Source organism: Pipistrellus hanaki, assembly GCF_964339955.1.
Source record: "Pipistrellus hanaki genome assembly, chromosome: 1".
NCBI classification, from domain to species: domain Eukaryota; kingdom Metazoa; phylum Chordata; class Mammalia; order Chiroptera; family Vespertilionidae; genus Pipistrellus; species Pipistrellus hanaki.
The window spans coordinates 104899005-104911787 of record NC_140503.1 but is presented as its reverse complement, the minus strand read 5'-3'; the positions used below and the strand labels follow the sequence as shown (position 1 = coordinate 104911787).

The window sequence follows — 12783 nt, the reverse complement described above, 5'->3', positions numbered from 1 at the left end:
ATAATGACAGTTATGTAGCTTTAAGCGAAGGCTTAATCCTGTGAGCTTTGATTTCTCTTACCAGATTAATAATGCAGATTTTTTTTCAATAGATAGAGTTACACATATGTTGATGCATATGTGATTTTATATGTATGCTATTTTGTTGTATTGACAATAAGCTTCAACACTTCATATGCCAAATTTCCTGAAGGTGTTAACATCATAGATATTTTTACACTTAAAAAATGTCAAATTTTATGCCAAGAAAAGAGTATTTGCAGCAAATTATAATTCATTAATTTATGTTGAAGAAAAGTGCTGCTGAAAATGATCATATACTTCAGGAAGCTTATGGTGAACCTACTCCATCTCAAGATAATTGTGAACACTGGTTTAAATGCTTTAAAAGTGATGATTTCCAAGTGAAACACAAAGTACATACAGGTCAACCGAAAAAGTTTGAAGACCAACAATTACAAGCAGCATTGAATGAAGATGTATGTCAAACTAAAAAATAACTTGCAGAAAGATTAAACATTGCTTAACAATTTCTAATCATTTACAAGCAATGGGAAAGGTTTTAAAGGAAGGGAAATGGGTGCCACATCAACTGAACGAAAGACAAATAGAAAACTGAAAAGTCATCAGTAAAATGTTGCTTCAAAGGCACAAAAGAAAGTCTCTTTTGCATCGAATTGTGACTGGCAATGAAAAGTGGATTTATTTTGAGAATCCCAAATGCACAAAATCAAGGGTTGATCCAGGTCAACCATTAACATTGACTGAAAGGCCAAATCTCTTTGGAAAGAAGACAATGCTCTGCATTTGGTGGGATCGGGAAGGTGTGGTATGTTATGAGCTTCTAAAACCAGGTGAAACCATTAATACTGATCACTACTAACAACAAATAATCAATTTGAACCACACTTTGATCGTGAAATGACCAGAATGGGCCAGAAGATGCAGCAAAGTAATTTTGCTTCATGATAATGCACCATCACAAACTTCAAAACCAGTTAAAGACATGTTAAAAGATCTTGCCTGGGAAGTATTAACCCACCCGCTGTATTCTTGCTCCTTCAGATTATCACTTGTTCCAATCAATGGCACATGCACTTTCTGAGCAGCACTTCAAAACATACGAAGAAGTGGAAAATTGGGTCTCTGAATGGTTTGCCTCAAAACAAGAAAAGTTCTATTGGGACGATATCCACAAATTACCTGAAAGATGGGGAAAATGTGTACCAAGTGATGGACATTACTTTGAATAAAGTACTTTTGATTTCTCTTGAAATTATTGTGTTTTCTTTGATTACAAAATTTGTATTATTAACCAATACACTTAGTAGAGTAGAGATGTAGGTCTTGGCCTTTTAAAGCCCCGCAATACCATTACTGAGTACCTACTGCATGCATTCATTGAGCACCTCCTCTCTACATGTAATTCACTCCCTGTAATACTGCCAGGACTGTGTTCCCATGCCAATGATCGAGGTAAGCATGCCAGAAGTGAGAGGCTCAGGTCACTTGCCCCAGGCCACATAACTGGTAGTGATATTAACACCAATATGACCAGTTCCCAGTCCAAGCTCTTCCTTTATACCAGGCTGCATCCTGATACACCGTCACAGCTGTGCCCTTTATGGACTAGAACCATGTGCCTTAATATTAGGCAGCATTGTTGAGGTGACACACACCAATTCTCCTCCTTCCTCAGATCAGTCCAGACTCACTACCAGTTTGTAGACATGTGCTTACGTTTTCACATTCTTATTCTTCTTCTGCTGAATATATTTTTGAAATCCAAAGCCAGAACAGATAGTCTGACAAGTGCAAGCATATCACAATCAAAAAATCTAAGGCCAAGGATATGCAATACCGATGTCCCATGATGGAGCAGGCCATGCGTGAGAAGTGGTCAGAATTTTCCAGGGCAAAGAATTGGTGGGGAAACATGGTGTTCTGGAATCATTTGAATGTGGCTCAGAACCTGGGTGGAGAGGCCTTCCCTCTACTGTGTCCATCTTCTGTCTTACAGTGTTCAGCAGAGTGCGGGGCTGGAGTGCGGACACGCTCAGTGGTATGCATGACCAACCACATCAGCAGCCTGCCTCTGGAGGGCTGTGGGAACAACCAGCCAGCAGAGGCCACTCCGTGTGACAATGGGCCTTGCATGGGCAAGTTGGAGTGGTTTGCTGGGAGCTGGAGTCAGGTAAGTAGCCACAACTGGGTGTGTCTGCCTGTCCCTAGAAGAAGCAGCATAGCAGAGGGGTTAGGAACTGGGCCTGGTATGTCTAGGTTTGAATCCCAGTTGTGTTACTTATGACCCTGAAGAAGTTGCTTATGCTCTTGGAGCCTCATTCAGTCAACACTATTTACTGAGCATTTAATATGTTCTCTTCTAAACACTTGAACACAATAAAAATTCCTGCCCTCAGGGAAGATCATGGTGTAGTATGGTTTCTTTGTCTATAAAATGTGGGTAGCGATAGAACCTGAGAGGTTATTTTTAAAAGAAATGAAGTAATGTATTTTAAGTATGTAGCACACAGTGCCTGACATAAAATAAATGTACAATAAACCACAGCTACTGCTGCTATCATTGTTAATAAAGCCAGTTTGATCTCAGTTTGAGTGTCAGAAGCAGAAGTAAATATGACCCAGAAATCCTATCTCTAGAGGTATAGCCACAGGAAATAAAATCATTATCTCAAAAACATATCTGCACTCTTATGCTCAAAGCAGCATTATTCACAATAGCCAACATATGGAAACAACCTATGTGTTCATCAACAGATGGATGGATGGATAAGAAAATATTCGTAGGAATATTATTCAGCATTTTAAAAAAAAGGGAAATCCTGCCTTTTACAACAATATGGATGAACCTGGAGGGTATTATGCTAAGGGAAATAAGTCAGACAGAGAGAAAATACTGCATGGTATCAATTATATGTGGAATTTTTAAAAAGCAAACTTATAGAGGGTAGAATGGTGATTTCCAGGGGCTGGGCTAGAGGAAATGGGAAGAGAATAGTAAAACTTTCAGTTATTAGATGAATGAGGTCTAAAGATCTAATGTATATCATGGTGACTATAGTTCATAACACTGGACTGTATAACTAAAATTTGCTAAGACAGTAGAACTTAAGTGTTCACACAGAAAAGAATGGTAAGTATGTGTTAACTCAATGTGGGAATCCTTTTAAAATGTATACATATACCAAATCATCAGTTTAAATACATTATGATTGTGTTTGTCAAACCTCAACTAGAGGCCTGGTGCATGAAATTGTGCACAGAGTGGGGTGAGTTCCTTCAGCCCAACCTGCATCCTCTCCTATCCAGGACACCTCAGGGGACGTCTGACTGCTGGTTTAGGCCTGATCCCCAGCAGTCAGACATCCCTCTCACAATCTGGAACCACTGGCTCCTAACTGCTCACCTGCCTGCCTGCCTGATAGCTCCTAACCCCCCGCCCCCCCCCCCACCACCACTGGCCTGGTCACCCCCAACTGCCTCCCCCTGCTGACCTGGTCACTTCCAATTGCCCCCCTGCCAGCCTGGTTCCTCCAGCTGTCCCTCCTGCCAGCCTGATTGCCTCCCTTGGTGGCCTGGTTACCCCACACAGCCTGCAGTTTAGTCATTTGGTCGTCTCTCACTAAGGCCCCTGCTGGCCTAGTCACCCCATGCAGCCTGCTGTTCAGTAGTTTGGTCATCCCTTACTAACCCCCCTGCCAACTTTATTGCCTCACACAGCCTGTGTTCAGTCGTGCATCTGGTGGTTTCTGTTGTGACGGCCCCTGACTTTTTATATATTAGGATAAATCTAGAGAAATTTTTTTAAAAAGCATAAAAAGAAAAAAATTGAGGTTGTTTATTATAAAGAACTAGATACTTTAATAAAGTGACTTAATTTATCAATTAATGTTTTCCTTACTGTGCCAAAATTGAGCATGAACTGAAAATGTGGAAAATATCATTCCCTCCTATTTCTTTGTTATGATTACCAGCAATATTTTGAGTTCTTGGACCACTTAGCATTTGGCTTCCAGGGCTGGCTAGTTCTCCAAGGACTTTTTGGCTGATTATCATGATTTACACATTATTAGTATCTCTGGCTCCACATAGAATTTTATTTATTTTAAGTAGCTTCATACAAAGACCCTGAAAAATGGACTGCCTTGTCCTTTGTAAATTTATATAACCCCTTTGGAAAGCAATAAAATTCAAGAGCCATAAAAATGTTCATTAGCCTTCACCCAGTTACTCCACTCCTGGGGATTCATTTTAAGGAAATAATAAATAGAAGAAAAAAGCCTTTTTGACAGAGATGTTTATGACAGCCAGGCAATATTTTATGGTATATCATAACTCATTAAAATAGTATGTGCAACAACAATAATTAGGAAGATGTGGAAAGTACATTAATAGATTGGCAAGTAGAAAACAATATGAAAACCTTTGAATCCTATTATCTCAACCACTTCAAAATATAGTGTGTTTTTTTATGTAAACAACATGGGGAAATTATTTGCTCAAATTTCATTTAATGTTTTATAATACAAACTATAAAATATAAAAAAATTAAGAAAGAAAATTCAAATATGGCCAATGGTACCCTGGTAAGTATGAGTTAGACATTCTTAGTAACTGATCTCAGCTCTACTTCTTTTTAGTTATTTGATTTGGGGCAACTAATATAACCTCTCTGAGCCTGTTTCTTCATCCAAACATGAGGATAATAATACCAACTTCCTAGTTTTGTTATTGGGTTTTCATGAAATGCTATATATATGGGGGTTGCACATTGCTTGAAGCACAGGAAGTACTCAATAAATATCAGTTCCTTTTTTTCCATGTTTATTTTTTCCACTAGCTGTTTCTCATCCTTTATTGGTTATAAAACACCTAGAAGGTAAACTCCAAAGATAGTTAAAAATGGAATGTACCTATAGGATGCCAAATAACCATGTAAACTGAGGCAATTGGAAGAATCCTGTGTCAAATTGTAATATCAGATCATAAGTGTACAGGTATGGTGAAGATAAAGGATGCAATTCAACTTGCATGCCTACCAATCTCAGGAGAGGAAAACATGATTCAGGGTCTTTTTTGTTCGTGGGCCTCCTATTGACTTTAGACTTAAACTCAGAGAACAGAGTGATATGAATCCAGGTGAAAGCAGCCTTTATTTCTGCTAAGATGAGAAACATATAATTTATTGCCCTGTTACCCACGAAAGTCAGCACATTTTTTTGCAATCATTTGTATGTTTGGACTTTTCCCTGCCATGTTATTGTGTGTTTTCCATTTAATTTTCTATTTCCATGTTTTCTTGGGGTGTTTTTCCTCCCTCTTTCCTTTCCACCTCTTTCCTTTCCACACATTTATATTGATCTAACTTTCTTATTTCATTTTTTCTCTCTAACATTTTGGAAATTATAAATCTGTTTTTATTCATCCAATGATATCAGAAGAAAAAAGATTTAACACACAGTTTTAAACTTATTTTCAGTGTAATTATCAATAACTACATTCAATCTATAATACTTCCATAAAGATGTTGAGATCATCTGGATTTAGCTCCATATTAATGTTAATTAATTTTATAGAAAAATACTATTCTAGATTTTAAAATAGCCTTCTTCCCTTCAAAAGATTATTTTTACTGAAATATAATTCACTTATAAAATTCACCCTTTAAGTGTACAATTCAGTAGTTTTTTTGGTATATCCACAACCATCACTACTACCTAATTCCAGGGTATTTCTGACATCCCAAAAGAAACATATAGCCATTATTTATTTCTTTATTAAAATGTTTTTTAAAATATTGATTTGAAGAGGAAGAGAGAGAGGGGGGGGGAGAGAGAGAGAGAGAGAGAGGAACATCAATGATAGCAGAGAATCATTGATTGGGTGCCTCCTGAGAGAGAGAGAGAGAGAGAGAGAGAGAGAGAGGAACATCAATGATAGCAGAGAATCATTGATTGGGTGCCTCCTGCACACTCCTTATTAGGGATTGATCCTGCAACCTGAGCATGTGCCCTGAACAGGAATTGAACCGTGACCTCTTGGTTCATAGGTTGATGTTCAACCACTGAGCCATACTGGTCGGTTACTATAGCCATTATTAACAATAGTTTTTATTGGTGACTTTGTCAACTTCTGCTTTTGTAACCTGTGTCTTATTCCTGATTCTTTTTAATTTTGTTAGAGACCATAACCCAGTAAGTCTTTCTAATAGGATTCATAAGCCATAATTTTCTGAGCCCTTCAATATTTAAAAATGTTTTCTCTTTTCCCTTTGACTTGAATGCTCCCAGTAGATGCAGATACCTTTGTTTCTTCCTTGGCAGAATCAGTTTCCTGGTCAGTATCTTAGCTGACTACCCTCAATGTCCGAGGCCACCTCCCTCCTGCTTTTCACAGCCACATGTCCACCACCATTCTTGCCCAAAGCATTTGAGCTGCTTCCTCTTGGTTAGGAGTCACTCCTGTATGTGCACTTTGAACTATGATCTTCTCCTTCAATTTATTCTCATCTATCTTTCCACCATTCAAATATTCTTCATAATTTCTGGTCCACCAAGGGTGAGTTCCTTTCCTAATTCAAATACTGTCTTGGCTCATGGACACATATATACTTACACACATCCATTCCTTTGTCCCCACACACACATATTCTGCTGTTTCTGGCCATTTAAGGTAGGAGAGGGCTGAGATATGTGCTCTTTCTCCCTTCATTACCTAATGTCTTCAAGGACTTTACAAACATAACATAAAATAGCCTGAGGTTTTGATCAAGGTTTAGAGTCTTCTGTTCTGCCAAGTGCTGGGTCTGTACCTGGCCCCTCAGAGTAGTCGAGGGTCTTTCCAGTTTCCAAACCCCTCCATTTTGCAGGTAGACAATGAAACCTGGGAAAGTGCTCTGTCATGGCCAAAGACACGGGACTATTCAGTAACAATGTTTAGACTAGTTTCTATGTCTCCTGACTTCAGTGTTCTGCTCCTGCTGTACCCTTACATTCTTACTCCTCTTTTGCCTGGAAGCCTATTTCTCCTCTTCTGCCTCCAATTCTTTCATTATTTGCAGCACTTGAAAGAGAAGAACAAAACATGAATATACTGATAATGTGCCAGGTCAATAATGAATATGTTATGATGAGTATTGTTACACACAGATGAGAAAGATCACATCCAGGAAAATCCCATGTTGGATACACCATTAATACACACTGTACACACCAAATATCAATAGATAGAATACAGTCTGCTTGTGAGGCTGGGCTGGTACTTAAACTCCAGCACAAGTAGATTAATTAACTCCATAACTAACTAACATGGAAGAAAATAGGAAATACAAGCTAAGAAGATTCCTGGATGCCTATGAAGATGGCAGAAAAGAAGGCACAAAGCAAAAATTGCCAATCATGGTGCTTATTGTGCCCCATGTGACCAATTCATAGTCTATTGGCTTGGATTTTTCCATTTTCTGTATAGATGTGGTTTCTCCCCTATTTTTGTTTGACCCTATGCCTGACTACAAAAGCAAGGCTAATGTTAAAACTTAAGCTATAAACATTGTTAAAAATTTTCCATAAAGGTAGTGGATTCTTTAAAGTCTCTGAAGGCCTATACAACAAAAGTTTTAAACTTTTTAATCACGATATATCGAATGAACCAAATGTGAATAAAAAATGCTTTACAAAGTAATAGATTTGTGCATAATTATATGAATCGTATCTTCATAAACTAACAAAATGCATCAATATATTTAATTGTCTGTCCTCTGTGCTCAGACTCAGGGAAGTGAGAGGAATGGGCCCCATGGTGAAAGGCTTCCTACTGGCCACCCTGTTGGAATGGAGGGTTGGCCATATTGTCCCAAACCTAGAATCTTCTATTCAGCTTTGTATGTCTCAATGAATTTTAACTTAATCCTTCATGCACAGGTGCACAGGCTCTGAGAGATTAATTCATCCCCAGTGTCCACCCATTAGGGGACTGGCAGAAAATGAATGTGTTAGATCATTGTCAGGGGTCTATAATTCTACTGGATAGAAACAAGCAAAGTGATTGCCTGGTGTGTTCCTGTGGGTGAGTCTAAGGGGAACCATTTCAGTCTCAGCACAGAGGGCACCATGATCTCAGTGACAAGTAGCCTGAAGCCCTGATGACTCAGGACACCCATTCTCCACCCCAGACATAGAACTGTTAGGAAAATTGGAATTCATGGGCAACTTCTTCTCTAGAAACGTTTTTCAATACCCTTGGGCTCTTCCTTACTGAATTGATTATAGAAAGCATGTGCAGACACACCCTGATGGACCACCATTCTCATCTCCTGCCCATGATGTGATACCATCTTCTTCTGCTTCCTTCTTTAGTGCTCCATTGAGTGTGGCAGTGGGACCCAACAGAGGGAAGTGATTTGTGTTAGGAAGAATGCAGACACCTTTGAAGTGCTGGACCCTTATCAATGTTCCTTCCTAGAGAAACCTCCCACCCAGCAGTCCTGCCACCTGAAGGTTTGCGGAGCCAAATGGTTTAACACAGAATGGAGCATGGTAAGTCAAGGTGCTCTTGATAGAATTGCTGCTTTTAGTGCATCATTCTCCTGCTTTCCTTCCATATATACACCTGGGCCTCCGCCTAGGTGCCAGGCACAGGGCTCAGCCCTCAAGTAGATTCTCTATAATGATCTATCCAGATGGTCGCTGCCAGGGCACCCCAGATGCACTCTACTTGGTGGGTGGAGCCTAAGGCTGAGACAATCTTGATCTAAACTGCAGAGCCATAAAGCACAGACTCTTAAGTGTCAGTATGCATAAGAATCAGCTGGGGCCTTGTTAGGAAAAAATGAATTCTGGGTCCACCCAGAAAATTTTGCATTTTGAATAGTCTCCTTAGGAGACTTGGATGCAAGTGTCCTTGGACTGCATTTTGAGGAGTGCTGCTTCAGAGGATTGATGGCTGAACGGATTCAAGGATGCCATTGAGAAACTGCATCATGAAGGAATTTCAGTAGGTCTCAGTAATACAGTGAGACCCACACCAGTCAGGCCTCAGTGTGTGTGTGTGTGTGTGTGTGTATACACTTGTTTAAAATTCAACAGATGATATGGACTATGTATTATGAAACTGGTCCTGTTTTTCTCTTTGAATTGACTCCTAGGAAACTCAAAGCTAAAATTGTTGTCCATCTCCAAGAGAGAGTTTATCAGCCCTTACAAAAATCTATTTTTATATTTTATATTTCTTTTAACCTCAGTTTCCCCAGATCATTTTACGTTTTGTAACCCTCAAAGCATTTCTTAAGCCATCTCAGATCCTTTTTATAAGGAGGGGGGGTACTGTGTGAATGATGAGAGGCAGAGAGAGTCTGAGACACAGAGATAGAGTTAATACACAAATAGGTTACTAAGAATTAAGTGGAAAAGGTTTGAAATAGTGATAACACCCTTTTCTTTCCCCAAGTAAAAGAGTTTATTTTCAAGAAACATCCTAAAACAGAAAATGTCCTCAGGGCATCATTCCTGGTGATCAAATAACAGACCTTGGACACATGGGGGTGGGATTCATTCTGCTTTGTGTCACTGAAGATCTTCAAACATGATTGTAGGTGACCCCAAAGTGGAGTCCAGAGCCTTTATCAAAATCATTCAAAGGTGATAAAAAGGATTTTGCTTATAAAATATATGAATAAAAGCTGAGAATTCTGCTTCCAAACAGTGTGTGTTAGCTCCAGTGAGAACAGCCATTTGGCATGTGGTGAACCATAGGTCAGAGGCAAATGAAAACAAAGGTGGTGTTGAGTTTCAGAGGTGTTTTGTCAACTTCTGGGAAATGAAATTTAATTATTTTGATGCTGGCCAAGCCCCTTGAGAACACAGGAACAGATCACTATTTTCTTTTACTGTTTAGTTTGAAGAGTCTAGAAAGGGCCAGATTCACCAGACATTTCAAAAAAGATAGACTGTGAAAACAACTGTCTGGAAACAACCCAGATGTCCTTTAACAGGTTAATGTGGTACCTCTGAACAACAGATATTACTCAGCAACAAAAAATGAATGAACTGTTGGTACCCAAATACCATGGATGAACTTCAAATGCATTTTGCTAAATGACACCCAAAGCTACAAATTGTACTATCCCATTTATATAATATTCTATAAAAGGCAAAACTATATGGACAGATACCAGGTCAGCTGAATCTCACCAGGGAATTTGTTGTGCCTAATGAAACTTTGACATAAATGATAATAACAAAGACTGTGATGGAACCCAGATGTCTTTGAAGATGCCTTGTTTTGTAAATTTGAGTTTATAACTGAGTCAACATTTTATGTAATTATTAAATAAAATTTTAAAGCAATCCATAAAAATGGAAAATTAAATGAAACAAATTAACCTAAATATATATATATATATTCAATAGAGCAGCGTTTTTCAACCGCTGTTCCGCGGCACACTAGTGTGCCGCGAGATGTTGCCTGGTGTGCCGTCGGTGCAGACAAGACAAGAATTTTATAATTTTTCACTATTTTGTTTACTTAATATTTCATAATAAAGTAATTATAAAATACTTTCTTTGTGTTTATTTGATTCCTATTCAAGAGAATTACTTTATATATAGTCAATATAGGCACAGAGTTAAATTTTTTAACATTTTCTAATGGTGGTGTGCCTCGTGATTTTTTTCATGAAACAAGTGTGCCTTTGCCCAAAAAAGGTTGAAAAACACTGCAGTAGAGGCCATTGCACTATTGCATGTGGATTAAAACACAGCATTTGACTATCTATCCCTAAGGACAAAAGAACTACAGAAAAGTGTCTACATTGTTTGCAGTAATCACATTTTCAGTGATAGTGTTGTACTGTATTCTGAGATAGTTGGGTGTAATGTGTAATAAAATAAATGAGTAATATACTTTATGGTAACATGATGATATGTGTGTATGATAATATGATAGTATAACTCTGTTATCCCCAGTATCCTTGAGAAATAGGGTTCTCAATTTAGGATTAAAAAGATAGGAGAGGGATTAAAAATGGCAGCAGAGTACGAGGAAGCTTACAGACATGCTCCCAGGACCAAACTGGAATTACAACTAAAATACAAAAATAAACCCCACCATGAATAATCAACTGAAGACTAGCTGGAGAACCCTGAAAACCAAGAACATAAAGTGGAGATCACATAGAGACTGTAAGGGTGGGGGAGGTGCGAAATAGCTATCAGGCTCCCACAGGTTGCAGCTGAAGTTCCAGAGAGATATCTCAGCTATTGGGGGGTTGCCAGTGAGAATTCTGAAGTCTAATCCCCAAGATGGGTCCCCCAGCAGATAGTACTTGAACTTAGAAAGGTGCCCAGATAACACCTGCGTGTGAAAAGCAGCAAGGTTGCTGTCTGTCAGAGAGACATGGATGGAAATGCAGGCACCCTCTTAAAGGGTCAACACACAACATTTTGAGTGCAGCCTCTCACCTTGGGCTCTGGCAGAGGGAGGGCAGAGTGGACTGGAGCTGTATAACATAAGCCAGGGTTGGGAAATCTGGGGTTAGAGCTCAGAAGACAGACACCACAGTTTCCTGTGCTGAGTTATTCCCTCATGCTGTGGAAGTTATCTTTCCACAAGATAACTTCAAGCAAACTTTTGCTATTCTGTGGTTTTTGCCTGGGGTAAAGACAGTTGATTCACCCAATTGGAAAATCCCCTGCCTCACCCTGTGGAGTTTCTGAGGCCCATTAAGAGACTGAGAATACTAATTAGCCTCCAGACAGAAGCAATTGCCCCACCCTGTTTGAAAATCTCTCAACCCCACCTGTGGACAATAGCTTGAGTCTACTCCAAACTGAATCCAATCAGTCTTCAGGCAGAGGCAATTCTTTGGAGCCTTTGAGTCTTTGCCTGATCTAATTACTCAGAAACAGCAGTTTGAGTCCCTGCCACAAACACCATCCCAGACTGCTCATTGAGGCAAAAGTCAGTGGGACCCCCAAGTACTTGCAGATGACATCTGCAGGACCAGCTCAAAACAAAGTCAATAAAGCTATGAGACTCAAGGCAGAGTCCCCAAACACTGGACTACTAGGGGATTCAACCCTTTGGACCTCAGGTTGCCCAGGGCCAGAAAGAGACAGTTACTCACATTCACCTACACTAAAGAAGCTCCCAGGAGACCCAGGATAGACATACCAAAGAACCATTCAACAACATCAGAACAAAATCCAGCAAGCCACAGAAATAGTGGATCAAAAGCACCTGTATAACAGCTGACACTACAACATTGGGGTTGAACCTCACTGGCAGCAAGTCAGAGGGGAGATCCCTCCCACAAATGGGACATCAACATTCAAGTTCCAATTAAAATAGGAGATCCCAAACAACACACACAAGGGGCACCCCTAGAGCATCCAGCTTGGCAAACAAAGAGACTACACCTCTAGACCCTTCAAAACACTTTCTATACAAGTATAAGGCCATCTCACAAAGACTGGGAGCTAAATCAGTTCTATCTAATACATAGAAGCAAATACAACAAGATAGCTAAAATGGAGAGACAGGAGAGAAATCAAGATGGTGGCATAGGTAAACACCTGAACTTGCTGCCTTGCACAACCACTTCAAAACTACAACTAAAATACAAAACGGGCATTATCCAGAAACACAGGAAGACTGGCTGAGTGGAAATTATACAACTAGAAGGAAAGAGAAAAGCACAGTGAGATTTGGAGGAGGAACAAACGTGAAGTACAGAAGTATGGAGGCATGATAAGGGCTGGCAACTGA

General features: G+C 39.5%; 1 protein-coding gene across 1 annotated transcript in view; it reads left to right on the top strand.

The window, feature by feature from the left end:
• Positions 1-12783, top strand: part of THSD4 (thrombospondin type 1 domain containing 4) — a 691206-nt gene that overhangs the window by 654634 nt on the left and 23789 nt on the right. Inside the window, exons 15-16 of the mRNA XM_084897723.1 lie at positions 2021-2194; positions 8376-8555. Of these exons, the coding sequence (XP_084753849.1) occupies positions 2021-2194; positions 8376-8555 (354 nt within the window). The remainder of the gene's footprint in view (positions 1-2020; positions 2195-8375; positions 8556-12783) is intronic.